Raw genomic sequence first — 26,957 nt, 5'->3', positions numbered from 1 at the left:
CTGGACATGCACTAACATGGCTTTCCACAGGGACAGTAGATGTTCTGGAAACTTCACTGGCTTAGTAGGCAGAAAGCCTAGGTCGATGGTTCTCAATTCTGGCTGCAAATGAGAACTGCATGTAGCGATTTTTCTAAATAGAGGTGCCAAGCTTTCCCCTTTGGAGATTTCAATTCCGGTTGTTCCTTTTAAGCCTTGACTCTGCCACTCTTCCTTGGGGCCCCTAGGCACCTGTTTCCTTATCTGTCGAACTTGGATAAAGATAATCACCTTCCTTATCTCACACAGACGTGATTGTCTGATTGTTCCGATAAAGGAGATAAAGCATTACAAGTTCTCTGTAAATTGGAAAATGCAGGTTAAGATCTTAGGCTACTGTTGCCCTGCCTTGTTTTACTCCTTCCTTCTTCATTTTATCTTTACCTCCAAACATTCTCTGCCTCTTCCATCAACTCTGGACCCCAGAGTATAGTATTCATCAGTCCCCAGACCCCAAGATTCTAGACTGCCTTGTTCCCTTGGGGTATCCAAGCACAGGGGTAGGATGAACTTCTGAAAGATTACTTAATCCCACCTCATGCCTTCAGGAAGACCTGTTTCTGTTACATTCCAAGCAGATGAGAACCCTCTTGGGTTGTTTTCTTTTTTTTAATTAATTAGTTTATTTTTTTATTTTTGGCTGTGTTGGGTCTTCGTTTCTGTGCAAGGGCTTTCTCTAGTTGTGGCAAGCGGGGGCCACTCTTCATCGTGGCGCGTGGGCCTCTCACTATCACGGCCTCTCTTTTTGCGGAGCACAGGCTCCAGACGCGCAGGCTCAGTAGTTGTGGCTTACGGGCTTAGTTGCTCCACGGCATGTGGGATCTTCCCAGACCAGGGCTCGAACCCGTGTCCCCTGCATTGGCAGGCAGATTCTCAACCACTGCACCACCAGGGAAGCCCCCCACCTCTTGGTTTTAAAGACACCCTCAGACATAAATATTCAGCATGTCCCCAGTGACTCTACTCAATCTTATTTCCGCAATGGGAGCCCACTGCCGAGCAATGGGGGCTTTGTTTGGGGCTCCCCTGCAGGTGGCATTAGGAAAGGCACCAAACGGAAGACGTTTGCTGTTTCCATTCATTCTTCTGCTGTTGCTTTAGGATTCTGGAACCTCTTCTACCAGCACTGCCTCTCTCCCTCCCCCTGAACTGCCAGGGTCCCAGTGAGATCTACTCCCGGGGATTCACACAGGCAGTCACAGCTGTGACTTGAAATATTCTTTATTTTGTAAACATCTGTGTTTAAAATAGATGAACCCTGCTCACAATTCATATCCTGGACCCGAGACACAGCACACGAAGTTTACCCGTCACAGGGAGATGCTGGGGCTCAGGAGCAGGTGGAGAGCCTGGGGCTGTGCCGAACCTCAAGACAACAGGTGCAAAGGTGGAGCCAACAGGCAGGCGCACCTGCTCAACAGTCTAAGGCCAGGTCCCAGGCTGCGTCCGGGACTGGAGAAGTTTAGGGGTGAGAGGCTGACTCTGGTACCTCATGAGCATAGCTGCACCCTAAAATCCCAACCCCTCTCCTGCCCCATGCCTCTCCCCAGCTGTGGCCCTTACGGATGGGGCTTCTCAGGCCATAGAATCCTAACCCCAAGTTTTCCCTTCCAGAACCCCTAGGGTACAGTAAAAATATAGTCCCTCTTCCCCAGGGGGGCTAGGAGAGAAAGGCAATGGTACTCGGCCAGATCTTCAGGGAAAGCAGCAACAGTGACCACAGGTTGGAGCCAGTGGCCAGTATAACTTCCCCTCCCCCAAGCCCCTGGCTGAGGGCACACCGCGGGTTGGCACTGCTGACCTCCCCACCCCAGAGTGATGCTGCATGTTTTAACAGCTGAGGAGTTAGTTCTCAAGGAAACATCCTCAGCTGTGGTCATGACTTCGTCCTAAAGAGGCAGCTCTTTACATTTCTCATTAGCTGACGATTTATAACTATTCCTGCCTTCCTTTTCCTTCCACTACAATAACCCATCCCCCATTCCCTCATCCTGAGCTACCCTCTCCTGCCCTCTCCTGATTTGATAAGAGTCAGAGGAAAGGTTTGGCAATTTCAACCCCCACCCATTTTTTCAGAGGAGTAAGGAAGTGGGGCTCTTAACCCTTCACATGTGTGTGTCCTGGATTTTAGTCTTTAATTAGTGAATGTTCGATGCCCAGTTTTGTTTTCACTCCAGCGCCAGCCATGCAACGCAGCTTAAGACTGATCCTCCTCCCTAGGCTTCTCCCATCTTGGGAAGGTGGGGAGGAACCCTACTAGGGCTGGTAACTGACTTGTTCCCTCCTTAAAGGGCCTCCTGCAAACGACTCTTGGACCATATGGGGTTAAAGAAACTTCTTCCTGAAACAAAGGGCCCTGGAGGAGGGAGTCCGCTTCCCTCCACCTGTAGCCACAGTGCAGTTGGCAAACCCTCAGGCCTCTGACTCAGGAGCTGAGGAACAAGATGAGCACTTGGTCTTGAAGGCTGAAGGGAACAGCACCAAGCATTCCTACCCAGGGCTCGCCTGCTTTCTGCCCGTGAGCCCCCTGCCCTTCTCCCACAAACTCTGGGTCTCAGGAAAGCCTTGAGAGCGGAAGGCTGGGCTCGGTGAAAGAACACCAGCGTGGTTCTGTCACCTCTCACCTGCCGGGGCGGTGGGGAAGTGCCCTTCTTACATAAGAAATGGAAGATGGGGCCCAGGAATCTCTGCTGCTGCCGAATTCCCCTCTGCTTTGCAAACTGCTGTCCTGGCTCTTAACTTGATACTTAGGAGCTGGTCCTTCATTTCCAAACACCTCCCCTTCCTGGAGTGTGTGGTTGGCCCCAGGGCTCTCCATGCCCCTGCAGTGCCCTCAGGCCTTGGTCCACATCTTTAAATTCGGGAGCCCGGGGTCAGGGAGAAATAGTGTATGTACTGCAGGGCAGGTAGAGAATTGAGGTTACTTCTTATCCCTGCCACCCCTCATCATTTTTTTTCTTCTCTGAAACTCAGTTCCCCCAAGAGGCAGGAGGGCAGGCAGCCAAGTGCAGCAGAAGCTGGGGATGGGGCGGGGTGGGGGTGGGGTGTAGGACAACCCCAGGCGTGGGGACCACCAGTTTGGGCTTTCCTTCCTCTCTTGCCGTTCCTCTTTCCCCAGTCACCGGGGAGGCAGGCCCATGGCACATGAAGGGGCGGCGGGGAGGAGAGGACGGGAAGAATTTCCCACAAAGCGGGGTGGGGCTTCTCCCAGAGCAGAGCAGGGAACGTGCCCCTGAGCCTGAGTCCACTCCCTCAGCCCGGCAAAGAGGGAGGAATTGAAAGGTGCTGTACCAGCAGCCACACAGGACACGTGGGGGGGCGGGGGGAGGGCTTTGATAGGAACACAGCTGAGGGGAAGGGACAGAAAGGTGGGAAGAAGCGAGGAGAAGCGGAGAGGAGACCAGATGCACTGAGAGAGAAGGAACCTCCAGTGGCCTTGACTCCAGACTGGGCCATCATCTGGGACCTCAGGGTAGTGAGGCAGTGCTCATAGCACATCAGGGGCTTGAAGCAGGCCTGTGGCTGGGGAAACAGGCTGGAGGGGGCCATCCCAGGAGGAGGGTGGGGGGAGGGGGGCGAGGCTGCTCGGACAGGACAGAGGAGCTGCTCCCCGGAGCCAGGCAGGGGGAGGAGCAGTGGCCGAGATTCCACAGGGTCACCCGAAGGAGAAGAGAAGCAGGGCAAAGCCCAGGCTCCCTGTGTGCCCGCAGCCCTCCTGCGGGGAGAGAGGACTGTGTGGGGCGCTCCACGCAAGATGCTCAGCACCAGCAGGTTTTTGAAGAGTTCTCCGGGCCCTCAGGTTTGCCCTCATCCTCCTCCATCTCCGCCAGGGCCAACTCATTGCTGGCGGGTGTCCGCAGACCTTCCAGCTCCTTCCTGTGGGCCTGCAGCACCAGCTCGGTCAGGCGCGTGAAGGACTGGGAGGGCAAGGAACACAGTAAGTCCAGGTCTCCCCTCTTCCCGGCACCCCTGTGGCTGCCCGCCCTGGGTGGGGCTCATCTGCTCTCAGCCACTCTGCTGCCCCGTCCTCTCGCCTCCCCGCCTCGCTGGACTCAGCTCAAGAGACGGGACTCACCTCTTTAATGTTGAGGTTGGTGCAGGCACTTGTTTCATAGAAGTCCATGCCGTACTCTTTAGCCAGCTGCAAGAGAAGAACATTCCCGAAAGGGCGTCGCTCAGGGAAGGGAGGTGCCCGCAGCACCTGGTGCATCCTTCCTGCCACTGCACTCAGGGCCCGCGCTGTGTCGCGATAGTTTCTCAGAGTAGATAATTTCTCAGATGAGACTAGGACTTCCTAAGACACAGGCTAGCAGAGAATGGGAGAAGATGCTCCACAAATGCACCCCATCTACACACAGGCACACATATACACCCAACACACACACATCACATGTTAGGAGACAGAGACACAAAATTATTGGGACAAACTAATGAAAAACATGGGCTTTGAGGTCAAACAGACCCAGCTGGAATACCAGTGCTGTCACTTAAGAGCGTATGACCTTAGACAAGTTACCTCTTCCCTCTAAGCCCCAACTTCGCATTCTGTTCAAAGGGGATGAGAGCGTCTATCAACCAAGGCTGTGGAAGAGTTAAATGGGGTCATGCATCTGTAAGCACTTGCTTAGCACAGGGCCACACGTACAGTAATCAACAAATACGAATATTCTAGTAGGAATTGGCCTCTATTTTCAAAACTTTCAATGACCATGTATTATTTTTTATACTAAAAAACAATTTTATTTCAAGTGCTAATGGGACGCTATTGACTGAAGAGGGAGAGAAAAACTCTTGAGGCCCTCAGAGTAAGTGGGTGACTCTGGCCTCCGTGGTACCCATCTTTCTTTCTGTTCTCTGGGAGGATGGTCTCCCTGTGTGATTGGACATTCCCTCAAAACCATCCTCCTACCCTCTCTGCCACCATGGCTTCTCCGAATGTGGGCCCTTCATGCCTTCATTTCCCTTCCTACCTCTTTTCAACTGTAAGGAGGACAGGGAGTGCGTGTGGAGGGGTGAGATGACTGTAGGACAGAAGCTATGCCTAGATGCTGCTAGGGGAGAAGGGAGCCACTTGAGGTCCCTCCTCCGCGCTAACCAGGGTGGGCTCTTAGGCAGAGGTAATCCTGCTTTGGGCGCCTTGGAGTTGGGAGAGGTCTTTGTTTCAGGATGGACCCCAAATCACTGTCCTAAAGGACAGAAAACAAACTCTCAAGGATGGCAATTCAGCCAGTGCCTTAGGCTACTGTGGAGGTAGGGGGGTGTCTGATGATGGTGATAGAACCCTGGGTCCCAGTTCTCAGGCCTGGCCCAGGAAGCCAGCCAAAAACCCAAGGGATGGATTCAGCCAGCTCACTCGCACTTACCTGCTGCCCTTGCTCTCTTCCCACCTGCCGTTTCTGCTCTTCATCAGCCTTATTCCCTATAAGGATCTTCTGGACACCTTCTGGTGCATACTAGGGACAAAGGACAGACAGAACTGCCAGTGAGTCCTGCTTTCCCCCAATCTCCCCACCCACACAGCCTACACTGGCTTCCACACCAGCAGCAAAGTTAAGAGCCCTAGGGACAGAGTGGGCTGACCGGGTGCAGGTGCCAGGCGTCCCCAAGTACCATGGCTGATCCCAGGGGTCCCAGAGGGATGTCACAGGGTAGAAGACACTGATGCTTCCTCGGGCTGGACAACTGGAAAGGACACTGGACTGAAGTCCAGCCCCTTATTCTACAGATGAAGAAGTGGGGACTCAGAGTTCAAATGGCTTGCCCAGGGCTCCACAACTGTGGTGGCAGAGCCAGGACTGGAACCCCAGTCTCGCAATTCCACCTGGTCCTGACATTTCAGGAAGGAAGCTGTTCACAGCGTAGGCTCTGTTCTAACTCATTTTAGGGGAAGACACAGCCATGGAGGCCTGGCAGGTTATAGAGCATGGAGGGCATGGCTGCTTGGGCTTCTTCCTCATGTCTTACTCACCCAGAGGTCTTGATCCAGGGCTGCAGAAGGCAAGGGTTCCTGGTAGTGTTTGCTCGCCAACCCTGACAGCTTCAGCCCTTCCCATGTGGCCTTCACTTTGCTTTCCCCTCTGAGGTGCCCTTCCCCACCCCCAAGAGTGAGGCAGCACATCCTACCTCATCCACATCACTGACCCACTTCATGATGTGCTGGTAAGAGCGCTCGCTGCTAATGTCGTAGACTAAAAATATACCCTGAGAGAGAGAAGGAGAGAGAGATGGGGCAGGTACATGCACACAGAGACAGTGCATAGTCATGGGGTCAGAATCGGGTGTGGTACCTTAAATGCTGGGTCCCAATCTCCCTTCTCCCTGCTTAGCATAATGAAGATCCCTCAGCACCCAGAAAAGTCTCCTTCTCTCTCAGACCCCCAAAGCTGTCGCTTCCTCGGCTCATCACAGAGCTCTCTGAGGCAGAAAGGCACCAATACTTTGATGTGGTCTTTGGCCCAGGGAGGAGGGTGGAAGTTGAGGGTGAGGGTGGGGGCCCGCCAGTAGTGAGTGCTCAGAGAGTAGCTGATGAATGAATGATCAGTGAACCGCCCTGAGCCCACCCCCCTCACTCCCCAGCAGGCAATCCGAGGGCCCATTTGGGGATCAGTGGCACAAATATCTCAAACGCCCAGAGCCAGGAGTGTGGGTGGCAGCATCCCACCTCTAAACCCTGAAAATAGCGGCTCACCTGGGCCCGTCGATAGTACTGCTTTGTGATGGTCTGATATCTCTCCTGCCCCGCTGTGTCCCTGCAATAGAAAGCCAGCCCTTCAAAAGAGCAGGGACCATGGAAGCAGGTGGGGAGGGGAGGAACGGGACCTGGGAGACCCTGTGCCTTTGCAGGAGAAACTGGAGAGCTGCAGGGTGAAAAATCAGTGGAGCTTTGGTCCCCAAGGGGATCCAAACGTATCTGACTCTGCAGCAGAGAGGGCTGGTCATAGGTGCTGACAGGGCTTGTGGGTCCTTGTCAACTGTATCTGCACTAGGAGCAACAACCATAACTGGGTCTTGGATAACTTTATCTAGGATTTGGCCATTGTGGCCAGACTGGTGGGACTACTCCATCTCCAGTCCGTCTGGGACCTCTGCAGGCAAAGCCCATAGCACTCTGAAACTGGGAGGCCGCTCCAAATGCTGGAAAGGCAATGCTTCCAGGAGCAACAGGCCAGGGAGCTATAGCGGCCCCCTGTGGCTACTTATGGGAACTGCACCGTGCTGTAGTGAGGAACTCAGACCAGGAACTCCCACCGTAAGGATGGGGCGTAGCCCTCCCTGCTTGGAATCCTACCTCAGTGCTATGCAGGGCAGCAGGGCCCAAGGGAAAAGCTTTATTCGAAGACAAACCCGCAGTGCTTAGTTTGCCAATTCCTTCTAATTCTTGCTTTTTGGTGACTTGCGGTCAGTCCCATAAGTTCCTTAAGAAAGAGATGAGAGGGAACTCCCTGGTGGTTCCGTGGTTAGGACTCCGCGCTTTCACTGCCAAGGGCCTGGATTTAATCCCTGGTCGGGGAACTAAGATTTTGGGAGCCGCAGAGATGAGAGATTAAGGCTCATGGGAGCAGGAGACGGGCTTTGAGACTTCTGCTTCTCTCCATCGAAAAGGTGGCCAGTTACTCCAGATGAAGCCTCTGGATTTTACACACGGCAGTGGCAGCTAGGGAGAGCCCCAGGTCCTCTCCTCCTACCCAACTCACCAAATCTGTATCCGTACTTTGATGCCATCTACCTCTATGGTCTTCATCTTAAAGTCAACACCTGGGGAAAGGAAGTGAGCAAGAAAGTTAGGAAGGGGGCTTCCCTGGTGGTGCAGTGGTGAAGAATCCACCTGCCAACGCAGGGGACACGGGTTCGAGCCCTGGTCTAGGAAGATCCCACATGCCGCAGAGCAACTAAGCCCGTGCGCCACAACTACTGAGCCTGTGCTCTAGAGCCCGTGAGCCACAACTACCGAGCCCGCATGCCACAACTACTGAAGCCCACGTGCCTAGAGCCCGTGCTCTGCAACAAGAGAAGCCACCACAATGAGAAGCCCGCGCACCGCAACGAAGAGTAGCCCCCACTCACCACAACTAGAGAAAGCCCGTGCTCAGCAACAAAAAATAAAATAAATAAATTTAAAAAAAAAAAGAAAGGAAGGATACCCGCTGAAGAACTGAAGTAAGGCCCAGGGCACTCATACCTGAGGGTCTCCTTTTGGTTTAACTTGGCAGAAAGATGGCACAAGGTAAAGGCCTTCTTGAACCAAAAACTGACCCTCAAGGAGTGTCCAGGGCTTTGAATGGGGCTTCCCTTCCTCCCTGAGCTGCGAGTTGCCAGGAGTAAAGGGCCTGTGGCACACAGGAAGTGAATAGGGGGGAATCCACTCCGTTGCTGCCTTACTTAGCCCCAAAATGTGTCTCACTCTACTCCTGTGTAAAGTCTTCCTTATTTATACTTCTGCAGAGAACCACTTGTATTTATCCCTCCTGGAACTCTAATCCCCAGGACTAGCAGTCCACCTCATTTGCCTGGGTTTATTCTCTGCCTTATTAGCATATGGTGCCGTCATGAATGTGGGGAAGGCACAGAGACCCTGGCGAGAGAGGAGGACTGTTGCAGCCCCACGGTGTGTATAGAGCCCTCGGCACCTAACAAAGGCCCACCAAGGAGACGGCCTAGTGCCTCTGTTGCTGACTAGGCCCTTTTACCAGAGGAGGCACTGTTGTTTACTAGAAGGAGCATGGGCTTCAATGTCAGGCCTGTGCTTGGATCCTAACTCTGGCCACTTAACTCATAGCTATGACCTTGGGCACCTCTGAGCCTCCATTTTCTCATCAGTAAATGGGGACATTACCAATCATTTCAGAGGGTCACTGAGAAAACCAAATGAGATACAGTGCCGGGCACCTGGTGGACATTCAGTGGGTCACAGCTATCACTATACCAAGTGCAGCCCTGGTCTACATGGGAGCTCCTGGGTCACTGCCAGTGACCACATGAAGAGGCAGTGGCACAGCATGCCATTCGGGGAGGGAGGGTGGACAATTGGGTTCTCAGGCTCATCTGCCCAGGGGCTTGAGGAGCTAAGCTGCCACAAGACACAGGAAACGTAAGGGATTTGGCAAACCAGTCCAGCGCAGAAACGTATCTGGGGAATTTGCAGCAGGAGAAGTCAGCACCACCAGCAGCATGCAGGCTTGAATCTGAGTGACAGCAGTGATGAGGCACCTCTCCCCAGCCCTCACTGTGCCAGGCACTGTGCCCAGTGATTCAAGAACTGTGTCTAGGAAGTTAATTAAGCTGCAGTCCTAGTGCGCTCCCTGGAGACAAGTCAGGAATGGGCACCATTAACCAGTGTTCAGGTGAGAAACAGGGTGAAGGCAGAGTTCTGGCCCGTAGTCCCCAGGCTGCACAGCACAGCCCCAAAGGTGCCAGAATCCCCAGTGCCCCTGCCATTCCACCCCGGCATTAGTTCTTTGCCAACAGGAATACTTCCCCCCTTATCCACATTGTCCCCAGCTTTCCACAAACACAGACATTAAATTCAGGCTCTTCCTTCTCACCACTGAGACCAATCATCATTTAATTAAAAGGGAGAAAAAGATTCAGACTGGACAACCTTAACGAAATCAACTTGCTCGGAAGTGAATCATTTTTCACCTGCCCAAGCTGATTCATATCTATCGAGCTGTACTTTTCCAAATGGATAACGTCTGGCAGCCATTCTACCGAGGGTGCCAAGAAAGTTAAAAAAAGAGGAGGGAGAAAGAAGGAGAGGGGCCCCTGGCCTTGGTGGGGGGCAGTAGCGTGCTCACCCCCTCCCTAGACAAGCAGTTGTCAAGAATTTGCGTCTCGGGACTTCCCTGGTGGTCCAATGGGTAAGACTCCACGCTCCCAATGCAGGGGGCCTGGGTTCGATCCCTGGTTAGGGAACTAGATCCCGCATGCCACAGCTAAGAGTTCGCATGCCACAACTAAAGATCCCGCATGCCACAACTAAGACCTGGTGCAGCCTAAATAAATAAATAAATATTTTTTAAAAAATTTGCTTCTCCCCAACACCCGGCATAGAAGGGAATCAAGAAACCTTTGTTCTTTCCTGGTACAGTGCCTTCTTCCCAGGAAAACCAGGGATTCTGTTCATTTCATAATAAAGCCAGCTCATCCTCATACCAGCCCAGCAAGCCCAGTCAAAGGGCAGCACCTTGTGCAAAGTGGTCGCAAGGGTGGGGAGCTGGTGAGAGAGGAATCTATATCCTTTATTCCACAAACCTCTATGGGAACTTACTTTGTGCCCTGCACAGTGCTAGATGCAGACAAAGTGGCCAAAAAGACAGATGGTCCTTGCCCTTACAGAGCTTATCAGACAGGAAACAAAGGCCCAGGGAGGGAAGATAACTAGCCCAGGGTTGGCACAGCAAGTAGCAGTGGCCTGTTTGATGGCAGAGCCCTTGCACTGTTCCTTGGGGGAACGAGAGGAGAATAGTGTGTTAACCAGGCAGAGAGGCCTTACCTACGCTTTGCTGTTTCTCTCTGGAGAAGGGCTCAGCTGGGGGAGGAGCCCCCAACACCAGGGAGCTTTCCCTGACAATGAAGGCAGGTCTTAGGAGAGGCAGGGCTGACAAGAAGACAGGGAGCCGCCCTGGGAGTGAGCGCTGGGCTTGGATTCCTCCTCCCCTCTTCCCTCGCTTCTTAGCTGTGTGGCCAGGGACCAAGGCTGGGGAATTCTGGGGGCTCATGGCACCCCCCACCCACCACCGTCTTGCAACCTAGACCCTCCTGACCACCGATAAAATTTGTTGTAACATCTCTGAGAAATAAAATGCATCAGTATTGGCTCTTCACCGGCACTAAGGAAGAAACAGAAAGTCTATGCCTTCTGAGGGATCTTCCTCTCCCACCCACTCCCCTCCTTTAAATTGAAAGATTAACAGCCCAAAGATCTTCTAGTGAAATCTATTGCTCTACTCTGCTCCCATACACCCTGCACCTTCCACGGTGTCCATCTACCAGTCAGCCCTGGCCTGCCGTGACCTGTGCCCATCTGCGGCCCCTTCCCTGTCCCTGCGTGGCTGTTGGTTTTTTCCCACTGCTGAGCACTGCAGGGCAAAGTCAAAAGACTGGCCCTGTTTAGTCGCCTAGAGACTCACGCTTTCTCACCTCCGCCGGCCCTCGCCGCTGCTCAGAAGCTGTTTATTCCAGGTGCTTCACCCACCACATTCCTCACAGCCACTGTCTTCCCTGCTGAAGGGCTCAGTCCTGGCCCACCCTCTCCCTACCACTACCGCTGAAAGCATCCAAGAGAACACCCTGTCCACTGTCTTAAGGGCGAAGTGACAGCTGCCTGATGAAGCCTTGCTGTGAGGCCCACCTCATTTCCTCAGAATGTCCTGTCGTCTCCACCTTCCCTGGGGAAGGGTCCTCTATCCTTTCCAAGTCTCACCTCTCAGCTGTCATCAGCCCCCTCTAAGTGTACATCCTGTCCTAACAGTTTCGCCCCTCTCTGTTGCACCTTCAGACTCTTTAGGGAGAAGAGAGATTCTTCATCTAACTCCACCCCTGGTGTGTTCTCACTCTGGCTCCCCTAAGACAGCACTTCTCAAACTTTAAAGTGGATGCAACTCATGTGGGGACCATGTTAAAATGCAGATTCTGATTGAGTCGGTGTGAGGTGCGGCCTAAGATGCCACACAAGCCTCCGGGTGAGGCTGATATTACTGGTCCATGGAGCACACTTTTGACAGCAGGCTTCTAAGGACAGTGGTTCTCAAAGTGCGGTCCCCGGACCTGCAGCATCCGTACCACCATCAGTCAGGGCTTGTTAGAAATGCCAATTATTAGGCCTCGCCTCAGATCTACAGAATCCAAAGCTCTGGGCAGGGGGAGGGGTGGAGGTGGCTAGGAATCTGTGTTTTAACAAGCTCTCCAGGTGATTCCAGCACATGCTGAAGTGCGGGAGTTCCATCTGGACTGCGACTTTGCACGGGAAGTGTCAAGGGAGGCAGCATGGGAGTTCTCCGATTCTCAGGGTGTGCTTTGCAGATGCTGAGCTTTAGAATCACCTGGGGTGATTAAAAAAAAAAAAGAGAGATACTACTTTGACTTTCTAGACCTAATGAATCAGAATTTGAGAGTGAGGCCCTGAAACCTGTATTTTTAACAGGACCATGGGTGACTTTTTAGATAGACGAAAGTTTGAGGGTTCTAATTTAGTGGAAGAGCTATCCATTGGCACTGGAGCCAGAAAGACCTGGGTCTGAATCCTGATTCTGGTACTTGCTGTGTGACTTTGGGGAACTCTCAACTTCTCTGAGCCTCAGTTTGCTTGCATAGAATGAGAATACCAGTGGCCTCCTAAGGGTTGGTGTGGGGTATAAATTAGATAATATATGTGCAGCTCCTCATAGGTAGAAGATAGTTCTCTCACTCCTACCTTCCCTTTGCTAAATAAAGGCTTCCTGGGGAGGAGCCAGGAAAACAAACCCAGAGCACCCTTGATGTGGGAAGGATTGCACAGTCTAGTCCCCTGCTACTCCACTAACCCTTGCTCATCCGGAGACCGGCAGCATCCCTGTCACTGGGGAGCCTGTTAGAAAATGCAAATGGGCCCACCCAGACCTACTACATCTAAGGCACACTAACGTTTGAAAATCATTGTCTAGCCCATCTCTAGGTAGAACACACGCAAGGTTCATGATACTGCTAAGCACTATAGCACACCCCCTGGCTAGGGGATCCAGAGCCCTTGGTTCTCATGCCAGCCCTATGAAGGAGGTAGGGGCAGGGATTATTACCGTGAGGCACAGAGAAGCCAAGTAACTTACTCCCTTCCCACATCCTATGGCGGAGCCAGAACTGCAAACAGGTTTCTCAAAACCTACCCAGGACACCTCACTTGATCAGTGGCTTCCCAACCCTCCAAGGCTGCGGACTCTTACTGCCTTTTCTGTCCCGCCCCTGCCTTCCCCACCCCTGTTCTGGTATGACAAGGCGTCTAGTAGTGGGTACACATGGAGCAAGCCCACCATAACCTATTATTAGGGAGCCCCTTGGTCCTGAGAGCTCACGATTTCACTAAGCCCAGATGCATCGCCTTGCACAGCGCCACGTCAGCACCCCTTCAAGAGGACCGGCTTCCTTTCCCAGGCACAGGGAACACCCAGGTGTGAAGAAACAAGCAGCTACCTCCACACCGCTCCGGCAGAGGTTCTTGGAGACCTTAGAGCCCTGGGAGCAGAAAGTCAAGAAGACGAGGCCCTCTCCCAACCAAGTGCCCAGAGCACGACCAGCAGTTCATCGTTTCTTCCCAGCACCTCAGATACATCAATGGTGGTGTCCGCCACACCCAGTGTCCCTTTTCGGCTGGAAGTGCACAACCCAAAGCCTCCGCTCAGGGAAGCAGGGCTGGCTGTGGCATGTTCTTTGTGGAGAAGCAACTCCCGCCTAGACCAGGATGGACATCTGACCCAAAGGAGGCCCATCAGTGGGCTTGCTGGTCACCCACAGCGTGACCTGGCCAACAGGAGCAGCTGGGGGAGTGCCAGTGCCGTCTCCGCCAAAGCGGCTCCTTCCAGGTGGTGCAGAGGGCCTGGCCAGTTGGTACCGAGAGAAGCAGGAGGCAGACAGATGTGCGGAGTGGGGGCTGGGGGCATGGGTCCCAGCACAGCTACCGGTCCATGCCAGACCCCAGGTGTCGGCCCGTGGGCATCCTCATAGCACAGCCCCTCTTCTTAGCGCGCACCTCAGGTTGCCTGAGAACTCTCGGCCTGTACTTGCCCACTGCCGCCTAGTGGCTCCCCCAGGCTGGTGGCAAGTCGTTTCAGCTACAGGGCTGGGAGGAAGACGATGTGCCCTGCTGCTTGCCACCTCCTACTTTTTGTCTTCTTGATGCAGAGCACCTAAGAGGCAGAGGATAACTTTTGTATTTGACAAAATTTGTGTTTGTTTTAAAAATCTCCGCCTCGCACTTCCCTGGTGGCGCAGTGGTTAAGAATCCACCTGCCGGGCTTCCCCAGTGGCGCAGTGGTTGAGAATCTGCCTGCTAATGCAGGGGACACGGGTTTGAGCCCTGGTCTGGGAGGATCCCACATGCCGCAGAGCAACTAGGCCCGTGAGCCACAACTACTGAGCCTGCGCGTCTGGAGCCTGTGCTTCGCAACAAGAAAGGTCGCAATAGTGAGAGGCCCGCACACCGCGATGAAGAGTGGCCCCCGGGCTTCCCTGGTGGCGCAGTGATTGAGAGTCCGCCTGCCGATGCAGGGGACACGGGTTCGTGCTCCAGTCCAGGAAGATCCCACATGCTGTGGAGCAGCTAGGCCCGTGAGCCATGGCCGCTAAGCCTGCGCGTCTGGAACCTGTGCTCCGCAACGGGAGAGGCCACAGCAGTGAGAGGCCCGCGTACCGCAAAAAAAAAAAAAAAAAAAGAGTGGCCCCCGCTTGCCACAACTAGAGAAAGCCCTCGCACAGAAATGAAGACCCAACACAGCAAAAATAAATAAATAAATTACTAAAAAAAACCTCCTACCCCCAACATCTTAAAAAAAAACAAAAAGAAAGAATCCACCTGCCACTGCAGGGGACACGGGTTCGATCCCTGGACCGGGAAGATCCCACATGCCGCGGAGCAATTAATACCATGAGCCACAACTACTGAGCCCGCACTACTAAAGCCCGTGCTCCGCAACAAGGGAAGCCACCGCAGTGAGAAGCCCGCGCACCACAACGAAGAATAGCTCCCACTTGCTGCAACTAGAGAAAGCCCACACGCAACAAGAAAGACCCAACGCAGCCATAAATAAATAATTTAAAAAAAATCTCCGCCTCCATACCAGCAGTGCCAGGCATAAAGTAGCAATGCCCTTAGTGGCATCCCCCCGCCCCAGAGAGCAGGAGGAGGGGGGGCCCATGGCTCAAGAGCAGTGGCATGTGTCCTGCTGCCTTAACACCTCACAGACAATGACAAGAAAACTCAGTTAAGTGACAGTGCCAGGCCCTGACACAGCTATGACGGTGCTGCCCTAACTATACCAGTGGCCTCTGGCTCTTCCTGTGTCCTTGGCTGTGTAGCCTCTGCTCCTTCAACCGCAACCCCCGGGGACTGCCAGGCCACACCCAGAGTCCTGGAGCACAGCAACAGGGCTGCCGTCAGAGAACTGGAGGACAGGGAGGCCCTGCTTTAGATACTGGGGCTGGGGACAGAGGGACAGGGCAGGGGAGACGGCACTGGCACTCCCTCAGCTCCTAAGATACCTCACTGTGGGGACGAGCTTACTGCCCCAGTCCACAGTGGAGGGCCTGGGAAGACCGTGGAAAGAAGGGAACAGGGCACATCCAGGGGAACAGCACTCCTTCCCATCACTGTCTGCCTCCTGGAAAGCATGGGAGTGCAGCTCAAGAAACAGGGTGGCTTGAGGACACGGGGAGGGGAGGGGGGGGCTGGGACAAGGTGAGAGAGTGGCATGGACATATATACACTACCAAATATAGAATGGATGGTTGGTGGGAAGCAGCTGCATAGCACAGGGAGATCAGCTCCGTGCTTTGTGACCACCTAGAGGGGTGGGATAGGGAGGGTGGGAGGGAGACGCAAGAGGGAGGGGAGGGCTTCCCTGGTGGCGCAGTGGTTGAGAGTCCGCCTGCCTATGCAGGGGACACGGGTTCGTGCCCCGGTCCAGGAAGATCCCACATGCTGCAGAGCGGCTGGGCCCGTGAGCCATGGCCGCTGAGCCTGCACGTCCGGAGCCTGTGCTCCGCAACGGGAGAGACTACAGCAGTGAGAGGCCCAGGTACTGCAAAAAAAAAAAAAAAAAAAGAGGGAGGGGATATGGGGATATGTGTATACGTATGGCTGATTCACTTTGTTATACAGCAGAACCTAAGCACCATTGTAGAGCAATTATACTCCAATAAAGATGTTGAAAAAAACAACAAAGAAGAAACAGAGTGGCGAGGTCGTTAACACAATTGTGAGGTCAGAGTTTGGTTCCAATCCTGCCTTTACCACTAATTGCCTGTGTGATCCTGGGAAAGCTACTTAACTTCTCTTTGCTTTAGTTTCCTCACCTGTGAAACGGGGATGGCAATCCCTGATGTCAGAGAATTTTTGTAAGGATTATGAGATAAGCTATAAAACCCTTAACACAGAGCCTGGCACAAAGAGCTTTATTAAATCTTAGCTGAAAAAGCTATCTCCTATGGTGGGGAGGAGATTAGGGTCATGGCTTGGGGAATAGAAAAAGCTCTAGAAAGTAGGAAGGAGCTCATGTCAGGAAGAGGAAGCAGAGCGGTGCCGAGAGGGGAGACAACCACGCTCAGCTGGAGTGTTTCAACGGAAAGTGAGGATGCCGCCCACCGCGGGAGCCACACGGCCCCCAGAGTCTGCCTGCAACCTAGATTCTGGCAAACCAGGTGTGCCTGTTGGTGAGCCAGCACCTCATGGGTTAATGTCAGGTGCCAGCTTGCCCGCCCGCCCAGTGCCACGTGCTTCAAGTGGAAACAGGACTCTCCTGGGTGCCAAATGTTATCACCGTGATCAACCGCAGCCCAGAGGCCCGGCAGCCAGCGTGACCTGAGCCTTTCCATCAGCAAGGAGACGCCACCACAGGAACAACTTAATACATCTGAAACCCAAGGCAGATACCCAATCCCTGGAGCCATGTTGGCTCCGGTTACCAAAGCTCAAGTCCCGGGAAGGACCCCAGCCCCTCCCCCTGCAGGAAACCAGCATGTACGGGACAGGACGTGTGGAGCTCACGTGGGATGTGGCAGGAGGTCACCCCGAGCAACCCCAAAACAAACTGTCGGGAAAGGCAGATCCTGCAGGGAGGTGGCTGCCTGACTTTGCCACCCCAAACAAGGCACCAGCGTAATCCCTTGCCCTCAGCAAGAGAGGAAACCATTTCCCCGCCAGCTGAGGGACAAGGGAGGGGAAGAACAGGGAGAGGAAGAAGACAGGAGAGCTAAGAGACAAATCTCAAGAGAAGATTCCAGGCACAAGTGTGCCTCACACCAGTCAGGTGAGGGGCGGGGCAGAGGGTCTTTGCCCCAAGCCTGCCACTTACTGCATCGCCCTTCCTCCCTTCTGTCTGGGAACTCTTAGCCTCACTGTTTGTGCGGCTGCATGCCACTGACTTCCTCTTACCCAGCTCCGGAATGACTGTCCCTCATGCTGGCCTTGTTCAGGGGAAAAGGTGCCCCCAGGCTCTCTGAGCACATGCATGAGGCAGCATTCGCACCATCTTGCTCTGGGAGCAATGGGAAGCAGGGCCTTTGGCAGACAGAATCCTGATCCTCTAACTCCAAGGCCATGATTTAACCTGAGGTCAAAGGCCCTGATTCAGATGTCCACCCACAAGAAAGACTGGCGATCTCAGAATGATATTCCCTCTCCTTTCTTTTTTAAGACACAAACAGATGCAGTGCACGTAGTGATACGGGGAACAACTCTCTAGGCTACTACCTTCGCATCAGATCTTGAAGGGAGAGTCTTTGGAGACCCTGGACCCAGGAACCCAGGGGCTATTATCATGCAGAAGGGTTTCCCAGTCAAACGTGGACTCCCCTGATGCTGAGAGGAATGCATGCCCCAGTGCCTAAGCCCTAGGATCTCCTACTCCAGAGTCCTGGAGGGTCACTTCAGCAGCCTGGCTGAGCTGATGGGCATCATCTGACACCAGCAGTGACCCTGAGCAACAGGCAATATTGACCTTAGTGTAAGACACTGACCTGTCACCTCTGCATTCACCAAAGAGGACCCGACTCGTGCAGGGATCACGGGAGCCACTTCCTTGCTCCCTGCTATGTCTGAGCCTCTCCTATAGCGTGTATCCGAGCAGAAAAGCTAAAAGCTACAGGAAACTATTCACCCCTTACAAAATGCTCCCCTTCTTCTCCCCTCTTCTCACAGTTCCAAAGTGTGCATGAGTACACAGTGAGTTTCTCATTGTCTGTGAGTCCCAAGAAAGCAATATTACTTGCAACTTCCCTCAGGGAAGAGCAAAAGTCCTCTAGGAAATGTACGCCTGCATTCATCCATTCATTCATAACAAACTATTATTGAATGCCTACCATGCGCCAGGAGCTAAGCTAGGTACTCGAAGACACAGCTGCAAATAATACAGAAAGATCCTTGTCTTCAGAGAGCTTCTATTCTAGTGCGGAAGACAGATAATAAGTAAACTAGTAATTTCAGAGAGTGCTAAGTGTTGAGGCAAAAGCAGAATAATGGAGTAGAGGATGAGGACACCCGGGCACAAGCTGCTTTAGAATGGCTGGTCAGAGAAGATCTTTTTTTTTTTTTTTTTTTTTTTTTTGCTGTACGCGGGCCTCTCACTGCTGTGGCCTCTCCCGCTGCGGAGCACAGGCTCCGGACGCGCAGGCTCAGCGGCCATGGCTCACGGGCCCAGCCGCTCCGCGGCATGTGGGATCTTCCCAGACCGGGGCACGAACCCGCATCCCCTGCATCGGCAGGCGGACTCTCAACCACTGCGCCACCAGGGAAGCCCCAGAGAAGATCTTTTAAAGGAGGTGACATCTGAGCTGAGGATTAAATGACAAGAAGGTACCAGCAGGGGGAAGATCTGAAGGATCAGGGCCCCAGGCAGGAACACATTTCAGTCAAACTTGCAGTTCCTCAGAAGAGAAAAAAAAGAGGGGCCACATTATTCTTTCCTCTGTGATAAAAGAGGGAAAGCTTAGCAAGGCCCTGCCCTTCTCTGGGCTCTCCTGGGGACCCACCGTCGCCACGCACGTGTGCGTACACATTCATGGACATAGAAACACACATTCATGGACGTAGAAACTTGTCTGGAGGCTCTAACTGAAGAATGTACCAAGAAACTTCTCAAACACTTGCAAGGCCAACTTGGAGACTCCTCGCCCCCCACTTTATGATGAGATCTCTACACAGACTGGCTCACGTATGGAAAGCACACCATCCCTGTGCAGAGTAGGTGTTCGGGAAACATCAGTCCCCTTGCCCTTCCCACGGCTGCATGCACAGACCTCCACAGGGCCTCCGGGCTGTGTGCCACGCACTCCAGCTAACCCCGTCCTGCTCCCCTCCAGCAGACCCTTGACCTGGGCCTTGCTCCCTCAGCCGGCTGCTGAGTGGTCCGTGGGTACCGCTGAGGCAGCCAAGACCCGCCAGGCTTCTGACCACTCACTCCTCCGCCCTCCGCAGAGCCTCTTCTGGGCTGGGCCACGTTGACAGGCGGCAGAAGGTTCCAGGAGGAAGAGACTGGAGCCTGGAGCCTCAGGAGCAAACATCTTGGAGGGAACAGGCCCTCTCGATGCACCTGCCCTCGCTCGGAGCCCAAAGAGCAAACTCCCAGCAAGGCTCTAGCTGAACTTAAGCTGGTGCGACCACGGCCAGGCAGAAGAGTAGCAGCCCCGAGTCCTGAGGTGTTTTCCACACACCCCGCCCCCAGCCCCGTCCCCTGGGGCACCCTGCTTAGTCTTCCAGGCCTCACTCAAATGTCACTTCCTCCGTGAAGCCGTCACCAACCGATGCAGGAGGAATGTATCACTCCTGTGTGATTCCAAAGCATTCTGACATGGTTTCTGCATAAACTCTGCTTGTCTGTCCGGATGCCTGACTCCTCAACAGCTCTGTGAGCTCCCAGAGAGCACAACAGCATCTCGCTCATTTCGCAGTCTCATTGCCTGGCAGAAAGCAGATCCTCAGTGTATATTATTCAACCAAACTGAATCAATGAAAGAAAAAAAATGAATGAGTAGGTGTGTGAGGGAATAAATGAGTGAATGAATGAAGTCAGTACATTCCAGTAGAAAAGATCCGTGGAGAGAAAATTTTAATCAGAGAAGAGGGATCAGAGGATGACCCATATTTTGAAGCCAACTGTCGGCTCTCTCTTTGGATCATGGGGCCCCAGTCACAGAGTTCCCCGTAAATATGCTATCAAAATAGTACCATGAAGGCAACACTCAGATCTCATCCTCAAAGGTGCCCCGGCCAGACTCCTCCATCACGGCCCCGGACTGTCCCCCAGAGGATCATGTCAAGGAAGCAGCCAACAGCAGTGGCACAACGGTCCCTCCAGCCCAGAGCCCTCAGATGGGGTGAGGGAGGCACACGTCCTCTCCCCTTTGGCTCCCAGGAGAGAGGTTCTGCTTGGCAGCCGGGGATGGGCCTTCTGGGGTGAGTGAGGGCTGCCCAATGCAGTCTGGGAAAGTGGAGGAGAGGAGATGGTTCAAGTTAGGGTCACCTGAATGCAAGACGTGAGCATCACTTCCCTGGGGCCTCGGTGTTCCTAGTTATAAAATAGGGCCAATGATTAGTTCTTTCCTCCTCAGTGGGCGGGATTAAGTGTCCAGGAAGCTCTGTGGTACCCTTGACAAAGCACATTGCCCAGGGCGGAACAGCCAAGGAGAGGTCAGAGGCCGGTGCAGAAAATTGGCACTTTTACAGGGAAACAGGCGCAAATATTAGATTACAGAAAAAGGCACTCTGGGAAGAGGGGGCAATCAGGGTGGAAGAGTAATAGCCAAATATGGACTTTCATGTTATAACGCTCATCACCAAGCTGTCTGGGAAGCAGGGAGGAGGAGAAGAGGAGGGAGAAGCAGGAACCAGGGTGCTCGAAGCTGTGGGTGAATCTGCAGTTGTGCAGGTGGCACAGGTGCACAGAGCAGCTGAAATGAGGGCTTCTGAGCCATTCTCGGGGATCACGTCCTTGGGGCGGGGGTGTGCGCAGCAGGGCGGGAGGCAGGGTGACACCTGGCTGAGGTCGGAGCCTCGAGGCAGAGCCGTCCTCTCGGGTCACGGCTCTCCCCACTCCTCCGCCTCTGCACATCCTCGCCAACTCACTCTTCCTTCTCAGCCCCGGCACTGTCAGGGCAAGGCGGGAAATAGCACCAAAGCGGAAATGAAACCCAGAGTCTCCTCATGTGCTCCCCAGGAAGGGCAGCTGGCACCCTGGTTCCCATGTTGTTCACTGCTGTCCCCGCAGCTCCTTGCCTGGCTCAGAACGGCAGGTGCTCTGCAGAGAGTGCCCGAATGACCAAATGCACGACTGATGGACAGGATGACCTCAAAGCACATACTGACAGTTTGTTCATCTCCAACTTTCTTATGAGCTACGGATAATCATAATACAATGAGAGCAGCTGCCTTTTTTTTTTTTTTTTTAAGAGCTCTGCCAAGTGCTTTGTATCTATTAGCCTCTGTAATCTTCACAAAGACCATTAAGGAAGGTTCTGTTACTATCTTCCATTTACAGATGTGGAAATTAAGGGCAGAGACGTTAAGGGTCTGTAAGGCCACGGCAAGTCTTAGGCATGTGGTCTGCGCTCCTTCTATTCTGCTCAGCTTCTCACCTCCCCTTCCTTTCTGCAGGCCTCCCAACACGGTGGGGAACACAGACCCACCTGACCCTCCCGCGGTGTACACGGCATGTATACATAGTGCCTTGCGGTCTGGGGGCCCGCACACCTCAGGACCACGGTGCCCAAGCATTGGTCCCCACGTTTGTTAGGCCACTGGATTGCAGGCTATTGATCTCTCCCCCCCGGTCCTTCCCCAGCCCACTCCCCCATCTTCAGTTACTCACAAGCCCTTTCCCCAGGCAAGGAGAGCCAGTTCAAAGAGAACTTCCTGAGAAAGATGCTACTGCAGCAGCAAACCCAGCCTGAGGAACCAAGCCTGAAGCCACAGCCGTTCAAACAGTGAAGCCGGAAAATTATAGGCCGAAGCCTCCTAGAAGCCCAGAAGGTGGCCTTCAAGACAAAAAGGTCCCCAGGACAGAGACAGAGATGACAGGGTCTCAGGGAAGACCAAGGATTGGGGGGAGAAAACCAACTCACGGGCAGTCCCTACAGCTTGCACGAGTGGCTGACACGTGGCCGCCACACAGAAAGGAAATCAAAGGTCCCCTGAGTGTCGATGTTCACTAGGATGGGACATCATCTCCCCGCTGGGCAGGCAGCGCCAGCCGCACGAGGCCCTCTCAGGTTTGAACTACTCGCTGCTTCCGGAGGGAAACAAGAACAGGGGGTTGCGTGGAGTTTGGTGTTGGTGCCCCAGGAGGGGGAGGGGTGGAAGAGAGAGAAGGGACGAGCTGAGAGGGTCCTACGTGCCCACATACTACCACTGGTCTCCCCTGACTGGTCTCCCTGCCCCAAGGCCTAAGCCCCTCTCCCAGCCAACATCCTAAGTGCCACCTTCATCCTGTCGTCCCCCTGCTCGAGAAACCCTTGACGCCATCACGAAGGCTGGAGTTCCGGCTCCTCAGCCAGGCCCTCAATGCCCTCTGCCCTCGTTTGTTCATTAGTTTAACATTTATGGAGAGCGTGCCTGGCCCTGTTCTGGGACTACGAAAACAAAGAGGAATGAGGTTTGGTCTGACCCTCAAGGCACGTGAAGTATAGTTTGGGAGACAGAGAGATAAACAGAGGAATGTTCTCCTCCCCTAAAACTCCCTTCTGTTCCAGCCAGACTGCCCAGAGTTCCATGAACACCCACTGAATTCCCACCTCTGTCGTCTCTGCTCCCGTCACTCCATCTGCTCCTTCCCCTACAGGAACTGAGATGCAGCCCACACTGCAAGCCCTCTCTCCAGCCCTCCCTCCTCCCTGAGCCTCCCTGCCGCTTCCGTCCACACGGCCCCTCTCCTTCTGTGACCTCCTCCATCTAGTGCTTTGTGTAGCATTAGCACTCATGCACGGGCCCCTCACCATGCACGGGCTGCCTAAGACAAGTCTTGCGTGGTTACTTAGCTGCTGATACCGAATGTGATACCTTCATTGCTACTAGGAACAATGAGGATATCATCCATCCCCTACATTTGAAGAGTGCTTCACAAAGTGCTTGCAAAGAGATTCTCTAATTGTGGCCAAGGCTCTTTTTCGCCTGTGTTGCTTCCCCAACTAGATCACAGGCTTCTGTGGGCAGGAAAAGGTGGACCGCAATCTGTCTCTAACATGCCTGGCGCGGTACTTTGTAGCGAATGTTTAATTAATTGGCTTAACAGGTGAAGAAACAGCAGAAAACATCACAGTGCTGACTGCCCGCCTCTGCACGGTCCCCTTCAGGGTCAGCACAGCTGCATGGGAAATAAATGCCGGTGGCACGGACCCAGCTCAGGGCCACCTGCCCACCTGCTGACCAGAAAGAAGAGGGGCGGTCAGTGCCTCCACCTACCTGGGAGGTCTCCTCACTGCCCCCTGCAGGCCCATTTCTGGAATGTCACATGCTCTTACAGTAAGTGGCCTAAACAGTGAATCACAAATTGACATGATCCAAGAATCTGAACTCTGTCTTGGTAGTCACTGGTGAATTGCCCCGTTTTCCCTATTCCACAGAAGCAGCTCTGGGAAACGTGCAGAGATCAACGTCCATGATCAGGTCGCAGCGCCAAGCCCAGATACAGGACACACGTTTTTTGTTTTTGTTTTTTTTTTTGGAATGGATAAATTAATGAATAGGACTTGGTAGTACCCATTTTCTTGGCTCCTTGATTTGTCTCCTGGCTGCCCCTTCCATCTCCCTGGGGGAACTTTTTGTATCCCTGAAGGGAAAGCTTTTCTTGACCGTCCAACTCTTCTCCTAAGTCTTAGTTACAGCCAAAAAACACGCCTAAGACAAGGCAGAGTCACAAGTGCTGTGGAAAGCTTTAAACTGGAAAGCATTTAAGAAAGCCAGTGGGGCAGATTTTAAAAGGCTGTTGTGAAGAAAGGCAGGTTTCCTTCTCTTCCATGGAATCTAAACTCCTAAAAAGTCCTCTCTATCCTGGGTAAAGGTGGACCCAGCCATCAGTGCAGAGAAAGTGCTAACCTGCTGCCCTTTGTCCTCAAGCCTGCAACCTGTCCTCATATCCCGTCTGGTTCCTCAGCCATTCCCAGGCACTCCCCCAACATCTCCTCTTCCCTGAGCCTTCCCCAGAGGCCCGCAGCCCTCCCTTGGTCTCCAGACCTGTCCCATCCCTGAGATGTGTCTCATTCAAACAGCGGCCCAGTCCAAGCTCCAGGGCCTCCTAGGAGCTAGCTTTACAGCTCCCCTGAGGAAGATGAATGCATCTATCTGTCCCCTGACCCTGAGCCCCTTGAAGACAGTGAAGCAAAGAGAGAATGAGACCCCAGGAGCTCAATGATGATGACAACGGTAATAGCAGCAGTCTTTTACAAACATTATCTCATTTAATCCTTCCAACAGCTGGGCAGGTAGGAACTGTTATCATTCCCATTCTACAGATGAGAAACTAAAGCTCAGAAGCTGAAGTGATATTCAAGGTCATGCTGCCCCAACGTGAGGTTTCCAGGTCTGTCTGACAACAAAGCCTGCCTCTGAACCATGAGGCTCTCATCCTCCTGGCTCTACCTGCTCCCTCTTTTCTCTTGGCAAGGAGCCTGTGTGGGGAGGGAGGGCGGAAGTCTCAAGTGGAAGCCTAGTCTGGGGCCCTTCCTGACAGGAGAGGGGACCTGGGCAGTGCTGAAGCCACTCCAGGGCATCACTCAGGGAACCTGTTAGATGTGAGTGGACTGTCCTCCACTCAGACCTCTCAGAGGAGGAGGCCACTCAGGGTTCAAGAGGGGACTCTCAGAGGGGAGGCCACCCACTCCTATGGACCAGTGAGCCTATAACCGTCCTGTCCGGGATACCACAAGGCCTCGTCCCTCTAAGCACAGGCTCCAGCGTTGCCAGAGCAAAGAGATCTACTCTAAGGTGAGTCCTGCCTGCTTTCTGACCCCCTTGCCTGGCAAGTAATCCTCCTGGTCCTTAGCCGCCTTCAAGACAAATGCTTCAGCTGGCTGCTTTTCGGAAGCTGGCTAGTAAATGCCCCCTTCACCGGCACATGGGCTCTCACCTTGTCCATGCCCTCCTCGCAGGTGTCCCACCTTGTGGCTTCCCTCCACAACTGTGCCCTGTCAAGTCAATCCCTTCCTCCTCTCTTCCCCCTCCTGGCTCCACACTGGGTCGCCCCTGGACTGAGGGTACCCAGTGACTCAGAACTCGGCTCCCCCCACAGTGAACCCCTGTCCCCGAGCACAAGCTTTTTCTCCCCCTCCCCCTCTGCACCTGAGGGTGGGGGGATGTCATATCGGTGGCTTTGATTCTCACTGCCCCAGCTTGGGGTACCCAGGCCTACGCCACCCTGTTATCTCGGCTTCTACGGGGAGGCTCCCCAGCGTGAGGCCCGAGCGCCTTCCATAGTCACGGACAGCAGCAGGGAGCCTGTCACCTCCAGGAACCCAGGCTTAAATCCCCAGCCGGTGGCCCCTCACCCCGGGACTCATCCCCTCGTTCTCGCCTCCCACGACACCGCCGCTAGCCGGAGGGGCGGACCCTTGTTCCCGGGCTGGGGAAGGGGCAGGGGCCGCCCCGACAAGGGGCGGCGGCGGGGAGGGTGGGGCGCCCCCGGCCACCGCCCCTTACCGATGGTGGAGATGTGCGAGGAGTGGAACTCGTTGTCGGTGAAGCGACACAGCAGGCAGGTCTTGCCTACCCCGGAGTCCCCGATCAGCAGCAACCGGAACAGCACATCGTACTGCTTCGCCATGGCTGGGCCGGCCGGCCGGCGGGCGAGCGGGCGGGCGGGCGGCGGGCTCAGCCCCGCTCGCCCCGGGCCATCGCGGCGCGCGCCCGCCCGAGAACTGCGCCGGCGGCGAGAAGGAAGCGGGGCCGGCCCGCGCCGCCTCGCCGCCGTTCGCTCGCTCGGTGCCGGGAAGCGTGTGCGGCGGGAGCGCGGTGGGAGGAGAAAGCCGGCCCTCGCCCGCCCCTTCCCCTGCGCCGCCGCCGCCGCCCGGAGAGGGGGCGGGGAACGCGCGCTGGGGAGGAGACCCCTAGGCTGGGGGTGGGGGCGAGGGCGGTGCGCGCTCCCCGCCCAGAGGGTGCGCAGCCCGGGGAGGGACCCGCCCCGGGACCCGCCCCCCTCCCGCCCCCCTCCCGCCCTCTTTATGCCGGGACCCGGGACAGATCGGTGGCGGGGTGGGGAACGTTTTTGTTTACCTGCAGACCTGCATGGGGGAGTTGGAATGAGCTCCCACCCAGCTCACCTCTCCCAAACTCGGCTTTCGGGTCTCGTCCCTTCTCTCCAAATAGCATGCCGAACCTGGCCCTGCCAGCTCCAACCCAGCGGAGCGCCCCGCCCCTGCGGAAGCCTACTGGGCGGGGGGAGGGGGCAGTGGTTGGTCCTCACCTAGGCTCACCCTTGGGTCGGAAGGCCTTGATCTGGATCGTGATTCAAGCACCGGTCTACTCTGGAAGTCGCGGTCTCCAGGAACCCTGGGGAGTTATTGCTAGAATTCTCCCTGTCTGCCATCTGGCTTCTCCATAACCTTGTGTGACTGTGACCTCCCTCCAACCGCGCTCCCCCCCCATCCTATTTAAACAGGGAAAATGTCTGCTGACCTCCTTCACCAGGCTGAAAATATAGCTGATCCTAAAAACATTTCCAGATGCACAATCCTTTGGAAGTGTTGTGCAAGCAAGTCTCTGTTTTGGATCTAAGCTGCTTAGGGTCGGTGCTCAGGATGCCAATACATTATTTCAGCCCACTGAGTATTTCTGCTGGTGCACACCAATGGCACCAAACAATGAATGGGCCTCTTTCAAGACCTAATTTACTATCGCTGAATGTGTTAGCACAAGAGAGAGGCAAATAAATGCTCTCTGGAGTCTAGAAAATTGCCTATTCCTGAGAATAAGTTTTAAGGGAGAACAAGTCTAGCCCATTAAATCTTTAAAAAGTGATGAAAAAGTGTATGTGTTTGTTTTCAGGCGGAGTATTGGATGGAGAATGCATTTTTCAGTAGTAGGTCAAGGAAAGCAGTAAGTCCATTTACTTTGCTTGAAGAGCTATATTTCAGGCAAAGTGTATACATTTATAATAAAGAGGGAAAAATCCTGAACCTGATAGTTACTTTGATGGCATCAAAAGCCAAGGAAGCCAATCCTGTGGATTCCACTAAGATTTCCAGGTGTG

General features: G+C 54.1%; 1 protein-coding gene across 1 annotated transcript; it reads right to left on the bottom strand.

The window, feature by feature from the left end:
* Nucleotides 1-1,187: 1,187 nt before the first annotated feature.
* RAB15 (RAB15, member RAS oncogene family) lies at nucleotides 1,188-25,802 on the bottom strand. Its single transcript, XM_060004396.1, has 7 exons — nucleotides 25,409-25,802; nucleotides 7,734-7,794; nucleotides 6,728-6,788; nucleotides 6,163-6,240; nucleotides 5,403-5,492; nucleotides 4,115-4,180; nucleotides 1,188-3,956 (listed from the first exon to the last, which is right to left on the bottom strand). Exons 1-7 carry the CDS (start codon nucleotides 25,530-25,532, stop codon nucleotides 3,798-3,800), a joined length of 639 nt encoding a protein of 212 aa, XP_059860379.1. The 5' UTR covers nucleotides 25,533-25,802; the 3' UTR covers nucleotides 1,188-3,797.
* Nucleotides 25,803-26,957: the final 1,155 nt, after the last annotated feature.

The sequence above is a fragment of the Delphinus delphis genome, chromosome 2 (assembly GCF_949987515.2).
Source record: "Delphinus delphis chromosome 2, mDelDel1.2, whole genome shotgun sequence".
In the NCBI taxonomy this organism is placed as follows: domain Eukaryota; kingdom Metazoa; phylum Chordata; class Mammalia; order Artiodactyla; family Delphinidae; genus Delphinus; species Delphinus delphis.
The sequence above is the reverse complement of the archived record's forward strand: the minus strand, read 5'-3'. Positions and strand labels throughout refer to the sequence as shown.

Coding starts and splice junctions, on each gene's coding strand:
- RAB15 (XM_060004396.1), bottom strand. CDS start 25,532: ATGGCGAAGCAGTACGATGTGCTGTTCCGGTTGCTGCTGATCGGGGAC. Junction 7,795..25,408: donor CTCGCACATCTCCACCATCG/GTAAGGGGCGGT, acceptor TCCTTTCCCCAG/GTGTTGACTTTAAGATGAAG. Junction 3,957..4,114: donor CCAACCTCAACATTAAAGAG/GTGAGTCCCGTC, acceptor TTGCCCTCCCAG/TCCTTCACGCGCCTGACCGA.